Genomic DNA, 20,384 nt, shown 5'->3' on the forward strand with positions numbered 1-20,384 from the left:
AGAGAGAGAGAGAGAGAGAGGGCAAGATGGCGAGAGAGGGAGGGCAAGATGGTGAGAGAGGGCAAGATGGCGAGAGAGAGAGAGGGCAAGATGGCGAGAGACAGAGAGGGCAAGATGGCGAGAGACAGAGAGGGCAAGATTGCGAGAGACAGAGAGGGCGAGATGGCGAGAGAGAGAGAGGGCGAGATGGCGAGAGAGAGAGAGGGCAAGATGGCGAGAGAAAGAGGGCAAAATGGCGAGAGAGAGAGGGCAAGATGGCGAGAGAGAGAGAGGGCAAGATGGCGAGAGAGAGAGGGCAAGATGGCGAGAGAGAGAGAGGGCGAGATGGCGAGAGAGAGAGAGATGGCGAGATGGCGAGAGAGAGAGAGGGCGAGATGGCGAGAGAGAGAGAGGGCGAGAGAGGGCGGGATGGCGAAGGAGAGAGAGGGCAAGATGGCGAGAGAGAGAGGGCAAGATGGCGAGAGAGAGAGAGGGCGAGATGGCGAGAGAGAGAGAGGGCGAGATGGCGAGAGAGAGAGAGATGGCGAGATGGCGAGAGAGAGAGAGGGCGAGATGGCGAGAGGGCGAGAGAGAGAGAGGGCGAGATGGCGAGAGAGAGAGGGCGAGAGAGAGCAAGATGGCGAGAGAGAGAGAGGGCAAGATGGCGAGAGAGGGAGGGCAAGATGGCGAGAGAGAGAGAGGGCAAGATGGCGAGAGAGAGAGAGGGCAAGATGGCGAGAGAGAGAGAGGGCAAGATGGCGAGAGAGAGAGAGAGGGCAAGATGGCGAGAGAGAGAGAGAGGGCAAGATGGCGAGAGAGAGAGAGAGGGCAAGATGGCGAGAGAGAGAGAGAGGGCAAGATGGCGAGAGAGAGAGAGAGGGCAAGATGGCGAGAGAGAGAGGGCAAGATGGCGAGAGAGAGAGGGCAAGATGGCGAGAGAGAGAGAGGGCAAGATGGCGAGAGAGAGAGAGGGCAAGATGGCGAGAGAGAGAGAGGGCAAGATGGCGAGAGAGAGAGAGGGCAAGATGGCGAGAGAGAGAGGGCAAGATGGCGAGAGAGAGAGGGCAAGATGGCGAGAGAGAGAGAGGGCAAGATGGCGAGAGAGAGAGGGCAAGATGGCGAGAGAGATAAACAGTCAGAGGACAGATCAATAGGTTTCCATTAAACCGATGCGAGAGAGAGAGAGATGGCGAGAGAGAGAGAGAGGGCGAGATGGCGAGAGAGAGAGGGCGAGATGGCGAGAGAGAGAGGGCGAGAGAGAGCAAGATGGCGAGAGAGAGAGAGGGCAAGATGGCGAGAGAGGGAGGGCAAGATGGCGAGAGAGAGAGAGGGCAAGATGGCGAGAGAGAGAGAGGGCAAGATGGCGAGAGAGAGAGGGCAAGATGGCGAGAGAGGGAGGGCAAGATGGCGAGAGAGAGAGAGGGCAAGATGGCGAGAGAGAGAGAGGGCAAGATGGCGAGAGAGAGAGAGAGGGCAAGATGGCGAGAGAGAGAGAGAGGGCAAGATGGCGAGAGAGAGAGAGAGGGCAAGATGGCGAGAGAGAGAGAGAGGGCAAGATGGCGAGAGAGAGAGAGAGGGCAAGATGGCGAGAGAGAGAGAGGGCAAGATGGCGAGAGAGGGAGGGCAAGATGGCGAGAGAGAGAGAGGGCAAGATGGCGAGAGAGAGAGAGGGCAAGATGGCGAGAGAGAGAGGGCAAGATGGCGAGAGAGAGAGAGAGGGCAAGATGGCGAGAGAGAGAGGGCAAGATGGCGAGAGAGAGAGGGCAAGATGGCGAGAGAGAGAGAGGGCAAGATGGCGAGAGAGAGAGGGCAAGATGGCGAGAGAGATAAACAGTCAGAGGACAGATCAATAGGTTTCCATTAAACCGATGCAGAAACTGGCAGTGGCTCAAAGTTCAGTGCAGAGATGTCATGCAATTAGCCATTTAGACATTGCAGGGTGGAGTCATTTCATATAATAACCATCATAATGATGGTGTACACAAGAGGATTGATTACAGGGGGCTATTGGCAGAGTTTGCGAGGAACGTGTCTAGACGGGCGACATCTGCACAGATCTACAAAAAGACTTAGCATCATCATGATAATAATAGCCCCATTTAGTTCTAAGTGCCATCCAGATGATTTCATGTTTAGTGACGGATTAATGGCTGCCTTTACAGGCTCTTTCCAGGAGACCATCTGAGGCCCTTAGGCCAATTATTCCCTATCCACATTAACAATGAGGTTGGGGTTAGCATTAATGCTGGGTTGTGTCCTGCCACTGGGCCTCAGAAGCTGCAGTATTTGGCTTTTGGTTGCGACTCCATGTCTCTGAAGGGAAAGAGATTGTGGGCGACGCCACAGTAACACCACAGACCACAGCTGCTATACAGGCTCCACATCGCGAAGAACCACTCAAACATGTTTCAAAAGTCACAACGAGATAGACATTTCCAGTTGCTATGGTAAGGTCTGGAGGAGAGAGGTGGAGGTCTGCCACTTAGAGAGCCAACAGAGTGGTGTGTGTGGCTCCTGGATGTGGTCTGTCTGTCTGCTGGTGTGTCACAGAGGAAAACCTTGGGAGACATTCTCCCCCAGAGGTCTCTTTGACTCGGTCTATGTTTGTCGGGCATAAACATATGCGTCACACTCACGCCATACGTTTTACTATCCTTGTGGGGACCTAAAATTGAGTTCCATTCAAAATCCTAGTTTCCCTAACCTAACCCTAAAATAGCCTTTATCCCCAGGTCCCAACAAGGGACAATTTTCCTTTTTTAACTATCTTTGTGGGGACTTTTGGAGATTTCACACACACACACACACACACACACACACACACACACACACACACACACACACACACACACGGTGGCTTTCTGACCAAGGTGGCTAGAAAAAAACATGTACAAGAAAACAGTCATTGAATTTTCCAGCAACATGTCCATTTGGAAAGAATAACCTGACAGAACACTGCCAGCATAAAGCCTACCAATGTTTTGGCCAATGTGTTGCTCAAACCTTTGGGTAGACAAGCAACAGAGAGCTGGTTCTTCTACAACTTTCTGTCCACTCCTGTGGGTTAATGAGGCCATGTTTATACATTCAGAGAGAAAAGCGGGTTGTCATGGCAAAGGTTGCATAACATCCACCCTGTCTGTCCATCTAACACGGTGTGACTGGAAACTAAACGTTCAGTTGGCGCTTGGTGACCAGTCTGCCTCTTCACCTCAAGCCCAGTAGCTGCCGAGTGACTGTGCACTCATTCATGGCCCCAGGCAGGGTTGTAATGGCCTGGTCAACTTTCCACAGGCCAAGCCAAGTCTCAGCATGCGTCAGCCCTCAATGTGTTGTGTGTTTGTTTGCAAACCCAAATCTATACTTCAGTATTTCCTCACTTAAGAGGGGAAATAATTTCTAGCAGCCAACCACCATCCGGTACGTTCTAAAATGGAATCAAGAGTCATGGACACTTCATGTCAGCGCTAACCACCACTCCAAAACACTTTCAACTCTGAACAGTACCTTCTAGCAATAGACTAACATACAAATACTACAGCTCGGGCAAATCGTCGTGTAACATCGAAATGTACCATTTTTTTAAACGAGAGGAAATGTATGAACTTCTTATGGATAGGGGGCAGCATTTTCGTGTTTGGATGAAAAGCGTGCCCAGAGTAAACTGCCTCCTACTCAGTCCCAGATGCTAATATATGCATATTATTAGTATTGGATAGAAAACACTCTGAAGTTTCTAAAACTGTTTGAATGATGTCTGTGAGTATAACAGAACTCATATGGCAGGCGAAAACCTGAGAATAAATCCAACCAGGAAGTGGGAAATCTGAGGTTTGTGGGTTTTCAACTCAGCCCCTATTGAATATACAGTGGGATATGGGTCATCTTGCACTTCCTAAGGCTTCCACTAGATGTCAACAGTCTTTAGAACGTTGTTTCAGGCTTCTACTGTGAGGGGGGGCTGAATGAGAGGGGAATGAGTCAGAGGTCTGCCAGCAGCCTCAGTCTTGTGACGCACGGCCATGAGAAAGTTACCTCTCGTTCCATTGCTTTTCAACAGACAAATGAATTCTCCGGTTGGGACATTATTGAACATTTATGATAAAAACATCTTAAAGATTGATTCTATACATCGTTTGATTTGTTTCTACGACCAGTAATATAACTTTTTGGAATTTTCGTCCGACATTTCCACTGGACTTGCTCGCGCCTCGTGAGTTTCGATTTGTTTACTAAACGCCCTAACAAAAGGAGAAATTTGGACATAAATGATGGACTATATGGAACAAATCAAACATTTATTGTGGAACGGGGATTCCTGGGAGTGCATTCTGACGAAGATCATCAAAGGTAAGTGAATATTACTAATGCTATTTCTGACTTATGTTGACTCCAACATGGCGGATATATTATTGGGTTGTGTATGTCATCTGAGCACCGTACTCAGATTATTGAATGGTTTGCTTTGTCCGTAAAGCTTTTTTGAAATCTGACACAGCGGTTGCATTAAGGAGAAATATATCTTTAAATCTGTGAATAACACTTATTTTATTAATGTTTATTATGAGTATTTCTGTGATTTGATGTGTCTCTGTACAAATTCACGGGCTGTTTTGGAGGAGAAGCCAAATGTAAACTGAGGTTTTTGGATATAAATATAAACTTGATCGAACAAAACATACATGTATTGTGTAACATGTTGTCCCGGGAGTGTCATCTGATGAAGAATATCAAAGGTTAGTGATGAATTTTATCAATATTTCTGCTTTTTGTGACTCCTCAAATCACTGTATGCTTTCTGTGACTAGTTGCTAACCTAACATAATGTTATGTTCTGCTTTTGCCGAAAAGCTTTTTTGAAAGCAGGGAGAAGCTAACATCACCGGCACTTCCTTACCTCTGACCTCACATGCAGTAAGGTGGCGGTGCTCATGGGTAACAAAGCATGGCAGAAAAGGAGGGATGGGGGAGGCAACAGCACAGCGGCAGAGGAAGGGGGTGAGAGATCAACTACAGTACAACAGGTCAGAGAGCTGCTGGTTGAATAGAGGCGGTGACAGGTGGAACAGGGGCATGGTGGGGGAATGGGGGTCAGGGGGATCTCACAGGACTGACATGGTCTGTCACAGTCTCTGGAGAGCCAAAGATTTGTACAGGAGCACCATGATGCCATTCATTCCTAAGGGATACAGGTGATGATGGTTCGCTGGCAGCCACCATCAGAGCCCTCCATATCCCTCATCAACAAGCTGAAGCTCCCCCCGATTCCTTCCTAGCCTGTTTAAACAATGTCAACAGATCACCAGCCTGTTGAGACAGCTGTGGAGAAGCCCATCTCATAAAAGAACATAGCCACACACACACGGCCCCCCATCCACCCAATCCTTCAGTGGGTTATGGGAGTTGGAGATGATTGATTAATAGAACCATTGAAATTGAAATTAAGATCCAGAAAGACCCAAAAACGGTAGAGAACAAGTCAAAGCCATCAAACAGGAGACAGTGTGTTGACTGGATAGAGAACAGAGAGACAGGTTGAAACGCAAATGGGGCTACAATCAATGAAGCTGGCTCGTCTCTTCTCTGAGCCATTAGATCATAAATCTCTTCATAAATTAAAAATGGCCTCTGGGAAAGACGTGTCCTCATCCAACTCCCGGGTGGAGGGGGAAACGGGTATTGTGACACTTGTGACACTTTCCCAACAACATTGAAAGCTCATCCTGAAGAAAGGCCACCTTTGTCCCTTCTTCAGCCACATCCTACTCTGTGGCTGGGTGGAGCATTTGGTGTTAGAGGTGGCTATGTGGTTTTAACATTGGCCACATTCACCCTGGTCCGCTACTCTGACTCCATCTCAATGCAGAGCTTTGTGTCCAGAGGGGTGACGCGAGGCTGCCGCACAGATATACTGCTCTCGCTGTGTGTTCATTGTGACCAGACCACCCGCTTGCATGTCAAACTATCTGTCTCATAGATCCCAACACATTAAGGACAAGTTGTTTTGTATGGCAGAAGAGCCACAGACAACAGAGGTACAGTGCTATCTGTGTGAGAGAATTCTAGACAGTATTTGGAACTGCCTGACAACAGGTGTGTTACCACATAATAATTCCAATGTGTGATCCAAGGGGGTTTACAGTTGCATCTACATTATGTTAGCGCTCAGATTGTGAGAATTTGTGGTATTCACTCCCCACTTCCACATTGAGAGAGCTTCTCAACACTGTCTCGCAATACTTTCGAATTATCACCTTCACGTTGTAGAGGAGCCCCCAAATACACCACCAGAACAAGTCTGGAGGTTTAACCCAAGCTGCTTAAGGCGGCCGCATAATTCCTATCCCAAACAGTTCGGGGGGGATTCTTCAATAAGGTCTTCGTTGGCATTCAACGAGAGACGATTCCTTTTTTAAAAATGTTCTATTGCGCGACTAAGATCTCTTCGGCAAAATGAATGACAGATTTCTTGGGTTATCTTAGATGAATTCTGAGTATTTTGAGGAGGTGTATACTAGCTACGACATCTCAAAAAATTGGCAAACATTATTATTGGCTGCTTTTTTCTTGTTTTTCAAGCGAAGGTCTTTTAACCCTCCTGCTGTGTTCTAGTCGAATAGGACCGATTTACAAGTTCTCTCTGAAAAATGTAGGTCATTTAATCAGACTGTCATAAGGATCCATGACTTTGTCCACACAGGGCATCTGAACACACAAAATACATTTGGATCATTTTCATTACATTTTGGGTGTTTTATTTAACTTTTGTACACCTGTGGTGTTCCCGGTCAAAAGTGACCGGTCATTAGAAATGAATGGGTGAGACTACAATTAGTGTATAAAATTGAGTTCAGGCACATGCCCATTCATCAGATGGAAAGACTTCCTCTCCCAGACCCCCACATGCATGTGTGTTTGAGCACAAACACACACACCCCTCACACACACACCTCACTCCCCTTCTTGGCTTCCATGGCAACCCCCACGAGAACCTTTCCCCAATAGAATCTTTCCCCCACGGGAACCACGCCTGTTGGCATTCTCACAAACAATCGCTGCATTGTTTCAATAATATATAGAACTTTTCTCGCAGCTCTGGTACATAAAGCTTTTTTGAGGCCTTGCTCACAATTCATTCTGTGGCAGCACAATGACCAAGCGATATACTGTATGTGAGGCTCTTGATCATATCTTTGATCATGACACTGGTGAGGAGGAGAGAGTCCTTGTTAAACTTTGACACGCAGTAGTCAGTGATAAATAGCGCAATATGTTACAGTCTAAATAATCCATACATTATGCTTTTTTTAAAACTCAAAAACTAGTTGTATGAGCTCAGGTCAATGAGGCCTACAGGCCATAAATAGCAAATAGAAGTTCAAAACTTATCAACTTAAGTTGATAAAAGATCTAACACAACATTAGGTGATAATATATGTATTATTATGGATTTCTAATCAGCTATAATGCGGCGGTCATTTTGGACCGGGAACACAGAATGAATGAACATGAAACGAACACAACAGGACAGTGAAGGGAGTATGCGAGCACACTCGTTCGGTTCGGCTAGGCGCCAGCCCAACTCCAGCACGCCTTTAGACAGTGAGGGGTAGAATGTCAGCGTGGGCTTCTATCGGACACGGTGTCTAAAGGTTACTCGTGGGTAAGACGCTGATGATGACCAATTGGTTCCGGTAGGTTAAATAACTCACTTTAGCGCTCTATGATCTTGTCTTTGTATAGTATCTCTTCTTGTGGTTTATGTTCCCCCTTAGAACCACTGGGGTGCAGGTTTTTCTCCTTTTGATGTACAGAAATGGCAGTCGAGTTAGACCACTGCAGATGGCAATAGAGGGATCTCAGCTTTCATCCTGATCACGCCCTACGTGAGACACGACATGCAGGCATGACCCCTACCCCCTGACCTGTGATAACACCTGGGAGATGTCATCACGCGGCTTGTCATCGTATTTCGTAACCATGAAGCTTGCTGAGACACATGATTCTCCTGTTCCATGTTTCAGCCATATGCACTCACTCAGAAAATCTGGACGGTAGACGATCAGTCAATGAACCATAAGATTGTTTGACACTTGTTTGATATCTAATCCGAAGCAGACATCAAAAAAAAATATATATGGTATTTTGACATTTTGATATCCATATTTCTTAAAAAGGTCATACCACTTTTTTTACATGACCGTTTCATAAAATGGTAACAGACTCACCTCAGAACTAGTGTGTGGGAGGCAGAAGGCCTGTCCGCCTTCATCACTTTCAAAGATCTGCAACGAAAAGAAACACACATTGACTTGACTCGTAAAAAAATCCCCTTAGTCATCTATTAAAACAGCAGTGGCCCATAGCGGCAGACGTATTACACAGACACACACACACTGTTATTATGTAGCTAATTAAAAAGTGAGCCGTGAGGGCCCGGTGCTTTGATATCATTCCCATGGAGGATGGGGCAGAGGCACAAGGCAGTAATAAGCAGTGTGGAGATACAGAAACAGGACAGAGGCTAATAAGACTTGTGTGTGGCAGGAGAAGAGATGAAAGGAGAGACCGCCCACCAGGGCAGAGAGGAGGGTGTGGGACACCTCTCCCTCTCCAGACCCTTTACTCTAGCTCTGGAGGGGATTTGCAACTTTTCTGTTTACACATACCACCCCAACAGATCCACAGATAACGCAGTCTCTATTGTACTCCACACTGCCCTTTCCCACCTAGACAAAAGGAACACCTATGTGAGAATGCTGTTCATTGACTACAGCGCAGTGTTCAACACCATAGTGCCCTCAAAGCTCATCACTAAGCTAAGGACCCTGTGATTAAACACCTCCCTCTGCAACTGGATCCTGGACTTCCTGACGGGCCTCCCCCAGGTGGTGAGGGATAGGCAAGACATCTGCCACGCGAACCCTCAAACGGGGGCTACACCTCTTCCCCCTCAGGAGGCTGAAAAGGCATGGGCCTTCAGATCCTTCAAAAGTTATATGTCTACACCATTGAGAGCATCTTGACTGGCTGCATCAATGCGTGGTATGGCAACTGCTTGGCATCCGACTGCAACGCGCCACAGAGGGTACTGAGTATGGCCCCAGTCCCTGCCATCCAGGTCCTCTATACCAGGCGGTGTCAGAGGAAGGCCCTAAAAAAATTGTCAAAGACTCCAGCCACCCAAGTCATAGACCGTTCTCTTTGCTACTGGGGTAGTGTGGACATGGCTGGGGGTAGTGTGGGCATGGCTGGGGGTAGTGTGGGCATGGCTGGGGGTAGTGTGGGCATGGCTGGGGGTAGTGTGGTCATGGCTGGGGGTAGTGTGGGCATGGCTGGGGGTAGTGTGGACAGGGCTGGGGGTAGTGTGGACAGGGCTGGCGGTAGTGTGGGCATGGCTGGGGGTAGTGTGGGCATGGCTGGGGGTAGTGTGGGCAGGGCTGGGGGTAGTGTGGGCAGGGCTGGGGGTAGTGTGGGCAGGGCTGGGGGTAGTGTGGGCAGGGCTGGGGGTAGTGTGGGCAGGGCTGGGGGTAGGGTGGGCAGGGCTGGGGGTAGTGTGGGCAGGGCTGGGGGTAGTGTGGGCATGGCTGGGGGTAGTGTGGGCATGGCTGGGGGTAGTGTGGGCATGGCTGGGGTAGTGTGGGCATGGCTGGGGGTAGTGTGGGCATGGCTGGGGGTAGTGTGGGCATGGCTGGGGGTAGTGTGGGCATGGCTGGGGGTAGTGTGGGCATGGCTGGGGGTAGTGTGGGCATGGCTGGGGGTAGTGTGGGCATGGCTGGGGGTAGTGTGGGCATGGCTGGGGGTAGTTTGTGCAGGGCTAGGGGTAGTGTGGGCAGGGCTGGGGGTAGTGTGGGCAGGGCTGGGGGTAGTGTGGGCAGGGCTGGGGGTAGTGTGGGCTGGGGGTAGTGTGGGCTGGGGGTAGTGTGGGCTGGGGGTAGTGTGGACTGGGCTGGGGGTGGTGTGGGCTGGGGGTAGTGTGGACAGGGCTGGGAGTAGTGTGGACTGGGGGTAGTGTGGACTGGTGGTAGTGTGGACATGGCTGGGGGTAGTGTGGGCTGGGGGTAGTGTGGACTGGGCTGGGGGTAGTGTGGACAGGGCTGGGGGTAGTGTGGACAGGGCTGGGGGTAGTGTGGACAGGGCTGGGGGTAGTGTGGACTGGGGGTAGCGTGGACTGGCGGTAGTGTGGACATGGCTGGCGGTAGTGTGGACATGGCTGGCGGTAGTGTGGACAGGGGGTAGTGTGGACATGGCTGGGGGTAGTGTGGACATGGCTGGGGGTAGTGTGGACATGGCTGGGGGTAGTGTGGACAGGGCTGGGGGTAGTGTGGACAGGGCTGGGGGTAGTGTGGACAGGAGGTCGTGTGGACAGGGCTGGGGGTAGTGTGGACAGGGGGTAGTGTGGACAGGGCTGGGGGTAGTGTGGACAGGGCTGGGCGTAGTGTGGACAGGGCTGGGGGTAGTGTGGACAGGGCTGGGGGTAGTGTGGACAGGGCTGGGGGTAGTGTGGACAGGGCTGGGGGTAGTGTGGACAGGGCTGGGGGTAGTGTGGACAGGGCTGGGGGTAGTGTGGACAGGGCTGGGGGTAGTGTGGACAGGGCTGGGGGTAGTGTGAACAGGGCTGGGGGTAGTGTGGACAGGGCTGGGGTAGTGTGGACAGGGCTGGGGGTAGTGTGGACAGGGCTGGGGGTAGTGTGGGTAGGGCTGAGGGTAGTGTGGGCAGGGCTGGGGGTAGTGTGGGCAGGGCTGGGGGTAGTGTGGGCAGGGCTGGGGGTAGTGTGGGCAGGGCTGGGGGTAGTGTGGGCAGGAGGTCGTGTGGACAGGGCTGGGGGTAGTGTGGACAGGGCTGGGGGTAGTGTGGACAGGGCTGGGGGTAGTGTGGACAGGGCTGGGGGTAGTGTGGACAGGGCTGGGGGTAGTGTGGACAGGGTTGGGGGTAGTGTGGACAGGGCTGGGGGTAGTGTGGACAGGGCTGGGGTAGTGTGGGCAGGGCTGGGGGTAGTGTGGGCAGGGCTGGGGGTAGTGTGGGCAGGGCTGGGGGTAGTGTGGGCAGGGCTGGGGGTAGTGTGGGCAGGGCTGGGGGTAGTGTGGGCAGGGCTGGGGGTAGTGTGGGCAGGGCTGGGGGTAGGGTGGGCAGGGCTGGGGGTAGGGTGGGCAGGGCTGGGGGTAGTGTGGGCAGGGCTGGGGGTAGTGTGGGCATGGCTGGGGGTAGTGTGGGCATGGCTGGGGGTAGTGTGGGCATGGCTGGGGGTAGTGTGGGCATGGCTGGGGGTAGTGTGGGCATGGCTGGGGGTAGTTTGTGCAGGGCTAGGGGTAGTGTGGGCAGGGTTGGGGGTAGTGTGGGCAGGGCTGGGGGTAGTGTGGGCAGGGCTGGGGGTAGTGTGGGCAGGCCTGGGGGTAGTGTGGGCAGGCCTGGGGGTAGTGTGGGCAGGGCTGGGGGTAGTGTGGGCTGGGGGTAGTGTGGACTGGGCTGGGGGTAGTGTGGGCTGGGGGTAGTGCGGACAGGGCTGGGAGTAGTGTGGACAGGGATGGGAGTAGTGTGGACTGGGCTGGGGGTAGTGTGGGCTGGGCTGGGGGTAGTGTGGGCTGGGGGTAGTGTGGACTGGGGGTAGTGTGGACATGGCTGGCGGTAGTGTGGACATGGCTGGCGGTAGTGTGGACAGGGCTGGTGGTAGTGTGGACAGGGCTGGCGGTAGTGTGGACATGGCTGGCGGTAGTGTGGACAGGGGGTAGTGTGGACATGGCTGGGGGTAGTGTGGACATGGCTGGGGGTAGTGTGGACAGGGCTGGGGGTAGTGTGGACATGGCTGGGGGTAGTGTGGACATGGCTGGGGGTAGTGTGGACAGGGCTGGGGGTAGTGTGGACAGGGCTGGGGGTAGTGTGGACAGGGCGTAGTGTGGACAGGGCTGGGGGTAGTGTGGACAGGAGGTCGTGTGGACAGGGCTGGGGGTAGTGTGGACAGGGCTGGGGGTAGTGTGGACAGGGCTGGGGGTAGTGTGGACAGGGCTGGGGGTAGTGTGGACAGGGCTGGGGGTAGTGTGGACAGGGCTGGGGGTAGTGTGGACAGGGCTGGGGGTAGTGTGGACAGGGCTGGGGTAGTGTGGACAGGGCTGGGGTAGTGTGGGCAGGGCTGGGGGTAGTGTGGGCAGGGCTGGGGGTAGTGTGGGCAGGGCTGGGGGTAGTGTGGGCAGGGCTGGGGTAGTGTGGACAGGGCTGGGGTAGTGTGGACCGGGCTGGGGGTAGTGTGGACAGGGCTGGGGGTAGTGTGGGCAGGGCTGGGGGTAGTGTGGGCAGGGCTGGGGGTAGTGTGGGCAGGACTGGGGGTAGTGTGGGCAGGACTGGGGGTAGTGTGGGCAGGCCTGGGGGTAGTGTGGGCAGGCCTGGGGGTAGTGTGGGCAGGGCTGGGGGTAGTGTGGGCTGGGGGTAGTGTGGACAGGGCTGGGGGTAGTGTGGGCTGGGGGTAGTGCGGACAGGGCTGGGAGTAGTGTGGACAGGGATGGGAGTAGTGTGGACTGGGCTGGGGGTAGTGTGGGCTGGGCTGGGGGTAGTGTGGGCTGGGGGTAGTGTGGACTGGGGGTAGTGTGGACATGGCTGGCGGTAGTGTGGACATGGCTGGCGGTAGTGTGGACAGGGCTGGTGGTAGTGTGGACAGGGCTGGCGGTAGTGTGGACATGGCTGGCGGTAGTGTGGACAGGGGGTAGTGTGGACATGGCTGGGGGTAGTGTGGACATGGCTGGGGGTAGTGTGGACAGGGCTGGGGGTAGTGTGGACATGGCTGGGGGTAGTGTGGACATGGCTGGGGGTAGTGTGGACAGGGCTGGGGGTAGTGTGGACAGGGCTGGGGGTAGTGTGGACAGGGGGTAGTGTGGACAGGGCTGGGGGTAGTGTGGACAGGAGGTCGTGTGGACAGGGCTGGGGGTAGTGTGGACAGGGCTGGGGGTAGTGTGGACAGGGCTGGGGGTAGTGTGGACAGGGCTGGGGGTAGTGTGGACAGGGCTGGGGGTAGTGTGGACAGGGCTGGGGGTAGTGTGGACAGGGCTGGGGGTAGTGTGGACAGGGCTGGGGGTAGTGTGGACAGGGCTGGGGGTAGTGTGGACAGGGCTGGGGGTAGTGTGGACAGGGCTGGGGGTAGTGTGAACAGGGCTGGGGGTAGTGTGGACAGGGCTGGGGTAGTGTGGACAGGGCTGGGGGTAGTGTGGACAGGGCTGGGGGTAGTGTGGGTAGGGCTGAGGGTAGTGTGGGCAGGGCTGGGGGTAGTGTGGGCAGGGCTGGGGGTAGTGTGGGCAGGGCTGGGGGTAGTGTGGGCAGGGCTGGGGGTAGTGTGGGCAGGAGGTCGTGTGGACAGGGCTGGGGGTAGTGTGGACAGGGCTGGGGGTAGTGTGGACAGGGCTGGGGGTAGTGTGGACAGGGCTGGGGGTAGTGTGGACAGGGTTGGGGGTAGTGTGGACAGGGCTGGGGGTAGTGTGGACAGGGCTGGGGTAGTGTGGGCAGGGCTGGGGGTAGTGTGGGCAGGGCTGGGGGTAGTGTGGGCAGGGCTGGGGGTAGTGTGGGCAGGGCTGGGGGTAGTGTGGGCAGGGCTGGGGGTAGTGTGGGCAGGGCTGGGGGTAGTGTGGGCATGGCTGGGGGTAGTGTGGGCAGGGCTGGGGGTAGTGTGGGCAGGGCTGGGGGTAGGGTGGGCAGGGCTGGGGGTAGGGTGGGCAGGGCTGGGGGTAGTGTGGGCAGGGCTGGGGTTAGTGTGGGCATGGCTGGGGGTAGTGTGGGCATGGCTGGGGGTAGTGTGGGCATGGCTGGGGGTAGTGTGGGCATGGCTGGGGGTAGTTTGTGCAGGGCTAGGGGTAGTGTGGGCAGGGTTGGGGGTAGTGTGGGCAGGGCTGGGGGTAGTGTGGACAGGGCTGGGGGTAGTGTGGGCAGGCCTGGGGGTAGTGTGGGCAGGCCTGGGGGTAGTGTGGGCAGGGCTGGGGGTAGTGTGGGCTGGGGGTAGTGTGGACTGGGCTGGGGGTAGTGTGGGCTGGGGGTAGTGCGGACAGGGCTGGGAGTAGTGTGGACAGGGATGGGAGTAGTGTGGACTGGGCTGGGGGTAGTGTGGGCTGGGCTGGGGGTAGTGTGGGCTGGGGGTAGTGTGGACTGGGGGTAGTGTGGACATGGCTGGCGGTAGTGTGGACATGGCTGGCGGTAGTGTGGACAGGGCTGGTGGTAGTGTGGACAGGGCTGGCGGTAGTGTGGACATGGCTGGCGGTAGTGTGGACAGGGGGTAGTGTGGACATGGCTGGGGGTAGTGTGGACATGGCTGGGGGTAGTGTGGACAGGGCTGGGGGTAGTGTGGACATGGCTGGGGGTAGTGTGGACAGGGCTGGGGGTAGTGTGGACAGGGCTGGGGGTAGTGTGGACAGGGCTGGGGGTAGTGTGGACAGGGGGTAGTGTGGACAGGGCTGGGGGTAGTGTGGACAGGAGGTCGTGTGGACAGGGCTGGGGGTAGTGTGGACAGGGCTGGGGGTAGTGTGGACAGGGCTGGGGGTAGTGTGGACAGGGCTGGGGGTAGTGTGGACAGGGCTGGGGGTAGTGTGGACAGGGCTGGGGGTAGTGTGGACAGGGCTGGGGGTAGTGTGGACAGGGCTGGGGGTAGTGTGGACAGGGCTGGGGTAGTGTGGACAGGGCTGGGGTAGTGTGGGCCGGGCTGGGGGTAGTGTGGGCAGGGCTGGGGGTAGTGTGGGCAGGGCTGGGGGTAGTGTGGGCAGGGCTGGGGTAGTGTGGACAGGGCTGGGGTAGTGTGGACAGGGCTGGGGGTAGTGTGGGCAGGGCTGGGGGTAGTGTGGGCAGGGCTGGGGGTAGTGTGGGCAGGGCTGGGGGTAGTGTGGGCAGGACTGGGGGTAGTGTGGGCAGGACTGGGGGTAGTGTGGACAGGACTGGGGGTAGTGTGGGCAGGACTGCGGGTAGTGTGGGCAGGACTGAGGGTAGTGTGGGCAGGACTGAGGGTAGTGTGGGCAGGACTGGGGGGTACTACCCCCGTCCTGCCCACACTACCCCCAGCCCTGCCCGCACAAGACAGCGAATGTACCTGGGGTCATCCTTCTACAACCCCTTTGAAGCAATTAGCCACTCTTAACGGGAATCAACATCATAGTGGAGCAGAAAAGTATCCCAACTGGAGAGCTACGCTTAGGAGGGAAACCTGTGAAAAAGCGTGGAGCTGTTTTAATATTTAGTGGACTTACACAAACCATCTGTTTGTCGCTGCAGGGCTCGGTACAGCAGGATGCAGTTTACCACATATGGCTTTTAATAATTCATGCTACATCACTGCTTCAACTCGCCGTGTGTCACCTCAGCCTTCTGCGCTGTGAAACCAAACTGGGTCTCATTAGCTAACCTGCTAGAGCTTCCAAACACACCTTAAACAACATCATATAACACCACACACACACACATATATACTGTAGCCCCCCGCAGAGGGGGAGGGGTGAGGAGCGTACTGGGAGGAGCAGGGAAGACCCTGCTGTTGGCATTAAGGACACATGGCCTCTTATGAAGAGAACTAAGGAGAATCCGGGGCAGGAAGTTAGCAGTGTCTACAGTTTAGATGGGTGCTTTATGTTCCCTACAATCACAGATACACCAGTCAGTCAGCTCCAGTGACAGCTACGACACGGCAGGAGAAACATTTATGAATCGACAAAGTGAAGCCTCCCTCACAGAAGAATTACATCAAGGGAAAGATCGTAGTGGTGTCCTCAAAATATTCACCTACTTCGGTCTAGGAACCACACCATTATCTAAAATACATGGATTTTCCTAATAGGCTTGATCATGGGAACCAGGTCTTTTCCTTGTCTTAAAATAGACCACCTACTGTACTGACTCTCCTGGGCAGTACCTTCAGGGTAGAGGGGGGTGGACTGAAATCTACATCAATAAATAATGTGTGGAAGTGTAATTACTAAGCTGAGAGAATTTACTCCCCCTGCACCTGTGGTTGAAATGCTCTCTGTTTACATAAGAGTGGATTATGCACTTAATCCAGTTTAATAAACAAAATCTTATTGATGGGGGGAAAAGCCCCCCGGGGCCACATTTCAACTTTCTCCAAGAATTGTGAGAAAGTCATGATTTGATTTCCTCGCAGGAGTGTTATAGACAGGGCCAGTGTGTGTGTTCAGTGTTTGTTCAGTTTGTGTTCAGGTACTGTACCTGTTCTGTAGACGGCCTCTTGTCGCGGCCCTTCTTGGTGAAGTTGTCGAGGCCTTTGAGGGAGGAGAAGAGGCCTCTCTTGTTACGTGACCTCTGGCTCAGGGACATGGAGCGCCGCCTCAGTGTGGCCTCATCCCTGGAACAGATCTGACGACATAACACACCGTCAGCACTAGGATCGAACGCAGCAGCTAGACTTACAGCAATCAACCTGCTTCAACTTCAGTCTCCTACAGCAATTTGAGAGTTTACACCTTAACTGAACATCTTTAGCTACTGTAGAAAACCTTTCGCGCCAGACCAGACTTCTAAACGACAAACTCTGGTAAACTAGAGTACTTTCTATATAATTTGGAGAGACAGCCCTACCCCTCAACCTTGCCATGTGAAGGGCCTCACCAGTGCGTGGAAGGAGGACACAGAGAAGATACCCAGGCGTCCCAGGGCGGTCTTGGAGGGCCGGCTGGCTGCAGCTAACAGGCTCTTGGGGTTGGGCAGCTCGCCCCCCTGCAGGCTGGCCAGGTAACAGCGCATCCTGAACAGGTCCATGTTAAACTTCTCCAGGTTCTGCTCCCATTGCTGGATCTGTAGGGAGAGCGGGAAGGAGGAGTGGTGATAAGGGACAGTTGGAGAGGTGGGGAGATGAGAACAGGGAGGGAGGGACAGTTGAAGAGGTGGGGAGGTGAGAACAGGGAGGGAGGGACAGTTGAAGAGGTGGGGAGGTGAGAAGAGGGAGGGGTGATGAGGGAGGGAGGGACAGTTGAAGAGGTGGGGAGGTGAGAAGAGGAGGGAGGGACAGTTGAAGAGGTGGGGAGGTGAGAAGAGGAGGGAGGGACAGTTGAAGAGGTGGGGGGGTGAGAAGAGGAGGGAGGGACAGTTGAAGAGGTGGGGAGATGAGAAGGGGAGGGAGGGACAGTTGAAGAGGTGGGGAGGTGAGAAGGGGAGGGAGGGACAGTTGAAGAGGTGGGGGGGTGAGAAGAGGAGGGAGGGACAGTTGAAGAGGTGGGGAGATGAGAAGAGGGAGGGGTGATGAGGGAGGGAGGGACAGTTGGAGAGGTAGGGAAGTGAGAAGAGGAGGAAAGGACAGTTGGAGAGGTGGGGAGGTGAGAAGAGGAGGAAAGGACAGTTGGAGAGGTGGGGAGGTGAGAAGGAGGAGGGAGGGACGGTTGAAGAGGTGGGGAGGTGAGAAGAGGCAGGGAGGGAGGAACCGTTGGAGAGGTGAGAAGAGGGAGGGACAGGCAGAGAGAGGAGATAGGGGGAGATAGTTTAGGGGGCATTCCATCAAACTGGGATTGCTTACAGATGTGGTGGTAAGGGTGGGGGGGGCACAAGCTGCCGCTGGGTGAGGGCAGGGTATTAAGGTTGATGATAGTGAGGGAGGGTTGTGGAGCGTGTATGTGGTGTGTGTGTGTGTGTGTTTAATGCAGTCTCTCTTATTCTCTGCAATAAAAGTCATGGAAGGGAGGTTCCAAGCACCAGACCACCATATAACCCTCCCCCTAAATACACACAGCACACTCACCAACAAGCACACGCACAGAGAATGAACACATGCCCTTTTAACACTAAGTATGAGAGGGTGCTTATTTTGTTAGCTTCGGAGGTTCACTTTAACGAGAAAACCCTGGAGTTAAACGACTCTCTATATAATTGACTTTAATAGTGCTGGCCTGAAGAGAGTTCATTTACAATACAGAACCGTATGGAGTCCTCCCGTGAAGGCTGATTCACATTGATGGAATTCTTCATGGTTGGGAATGACTTGGGGAGGGGAGCTGTCTGAGCCTAGAACATTCCACCATCACAACAACAGGACTGCAAAGACCAACAATGAGCCTGCTGCACAATGCTGAGTGTTCAGACAGCGCTAACACACGCCAGCCCAATGACATGATCAACATCATGCCCTTCAGGAGCCCATGTGATCCTGGTGTACAGACATCTAGTGTATGGGCATGTGTCATTAATATAGTGTCATCCCAGGGTCAGAGTCTGGGCAGGGCTGTGTTGTCCTAACCGTCATGCTTGGTAAATCTGCTGAGATAACCCTGTATCCCCATGGCTTCTCTAAAGCCATAACAATGGTGTATTCTGGGGGACAGGAGAGGATACAAATGGGGAGACAGGCGGATTAGGGTTTGATAGTTGATACTGTTTAATATTGGACACTGCATCGTCACAAATGGACACGCCACACTCAAATGTCTGATTGATTCTGCCAGGCAACGTTAATCCGTCATCGTATCAAAGAAGCATGGCCATTATCGGATTGAGAATCAGAGAGAGGTATGTATGTGTGTCTCTGTGCAGCTGGCAAAACCTGGACTAAGGCAGAGAGACGTTATCATCACAGTGAAGGCATGCTGCACCCATCTGGCTTTAGAGAAATCCTACCTAGTCTCTATTTAGTCCCATATCAGGCCCATTAAAAAAGGCAGGAATGGGCCTTCCCTTAGAGATACAGCCTCCTTTGATGTTCCTCTCCAACATCTTTTCTCCCCCCCGCTGGCACTGATTTTGAGAAGGGGGAGGGTAGACATCAAAGTGCCCCTTGTAGCACCCCCTGCCCTCTAACCTCCCCTCATCATCAGCCGTGGGCGTCCGTCTCGGGTCCTAACCCCGCCCTTTCCCCTCTGACCCTATCATTGGCTCCAGAGTGCTCTGTCTCTCTGTCCCGAGGTGCCGTGACAGCTAACATGGAACAGACACTAAGTCAGTTGGGAAGACAGACACTGCCCTCCATGTCTTTCCCATGAGCCATTCATCTTTTTCGCGTTTTCAGATGTTGAGCTCTCATGTCTTGCAGTGGATGTAGATTCCCTATGAATCTGATATATACTCTTAAGTAGGTGGGGAGTTGATAAGCTAATCTTTAGCCATCGCCGTTACATGTACAAGACAGTTTTAGCTGTGGGGAGAATCAGTGATTGGTTCTGGTTTCTCTCTACAGGGGATAACGCATGTTGAGAGCCCATTGTACACAACATCTGGATTCCCAATATGATGCAATGGGAAGAAGCAGCCTGCCTCTTCTCTCCCCTGAGTATGTGTTTTGACGGCCACTAGCTACATATAGGCCACTTCTACCGCTTCCAGAAATAAGACATGGGATTTTAGTCGCATGGTGTGATTCACGTCACATATTTTTAGGGCTGCTAGACTCCCAACAAAACAACCTTAACAGAACAGAACAGGACATTAAAACAACAACGAAAACATGTTTCTTTCAGGGACACTAACCAATACTTCCCTGTGACACCACAACAATCGCTATACAATCGCTATAACAACCGCCAATCCTCATCATCCTCCTCACCTGGTTCTCGATGGCCTTCCTGTTCTTAGGGTCACTGACGATGGACAGCTGCAGCTCAGCCATCTTCTTCATCTTGCCGTCCATGTCTACCTTCTGCAGCAGGCCTCTGATCTGGCTCCTCAGCAGACGCAGCGTGTCCTCCTTCCCATGGCGCTTAGCGAACAGAGAGGCACTGGCAGAGTGGATGGCTGTCACCCAGTTCTCCATGTCTGTCTGGTTGCCGGCCTGAACACACAGAGGTGAAGGTGGGACATTAGACGATGGGAGGTTTGAGATTAGATCATAAAATGTACAAACTAGATTATTACGGTAAAATAATCTGTTCTCAACGGTTATGCGATGGTATGAGCACTGCAGGACGCAGCGATGATAGTGACGTCATGAACGACGTGTTAAGGGTTGGGGCTCTAAATCCGGATGATTGACAGCTATAACGCATATTGTGTTCCTATACTCCTCACGGCATTTCACCACAATATCAGATTTCCCCAATCTATGGGCTAATACGTAACTTCAGTCAATACAGTCAATCTTGAAAGGATAATAAACCTATACAGAAATTACCAGAGGACATGGTATGAAATCTGCTAGAAAGCTGAGGGAGGAGTGACTCGTGCAGGACACAATGAGAGAGAGAACACAGGGTTCTACAGTGCTCCAGTTTAAACTGTCAGTGGTTTCCTGACCTCTTAAGACTCTCGAGAAATGTTAAGTCCACTTCACCATTTTACTAGCTTTACCCCGAACACCACAACTGGGATTTCATGCAATACACTCAGAAAAAGCTCAGAAACGTGAGAGGGGAAAACTACCTGGGGGGCAAGTCAAGGCCTCAAGAATCTCTGTATCAAACAGAGAAAATAAGGTCAGGGAGTCAGATGCTCTTCAAAATATGAACACAAACAG

At 53.3% G+C, this 20,384-nt stretch overlaps 1 protein-coding gene across 2 annotated transcripts in view; it reads right to left on the reverse strand.

Annotated features, from left to right (window-relative positions):
- The window catches only part of LOC139383466 (rho guanine nucleotide exchange factor TIAM2-like), a 126,814-nt gene that overhangs the window by 48,404 nt on the left and 58,026 nt on the right, over positions 1 to 20,384 (reverse strand). For both annotated transcript variants that reach the window (XM_071128011.1, XM_071128012.1), the window contains exons 6-9: positions 19,479 to 19,703; positions 16,562 to 16,747; positions 16,163 to 16,309; positions 8,208 to 8,264 (exon numbers count right to left, since the gene is read on the reverse strand). In XM_071128011.1, coding sequence (XP_070984112.1) covers positions 8,208 to 8,264; positions 16,163 to 16,309; positions 16,562 to 16,747; positions 19,479 to 19,703 — 615 coding nt within the window. The remainder of the gene's footprint in view (positions 1 to 8,207; positions 8,265 to 16,162; positions 16,310 to 16,561; positions 16,748 to 19,478; positions 19,704 to 20,384) is intronic.

This window comes from Oncorhynchus clarkii, chromosome 25, assembly GCF_045791955.1.
Source record: "Oncorhynchus clarkii lewisi isolate Uvic-CL-2024 chromosome 25, UVic_Ocla_1.0, whole genome shotgun sequence".
Classification (NCBI taxonomy): domain Eukaryota; kingdom Metazoa; phylum Chordata; class Actinopteri; order Salmoniformes; family Salmonidae; genus Oncorhynchus; species Oncorhynchus clarkii.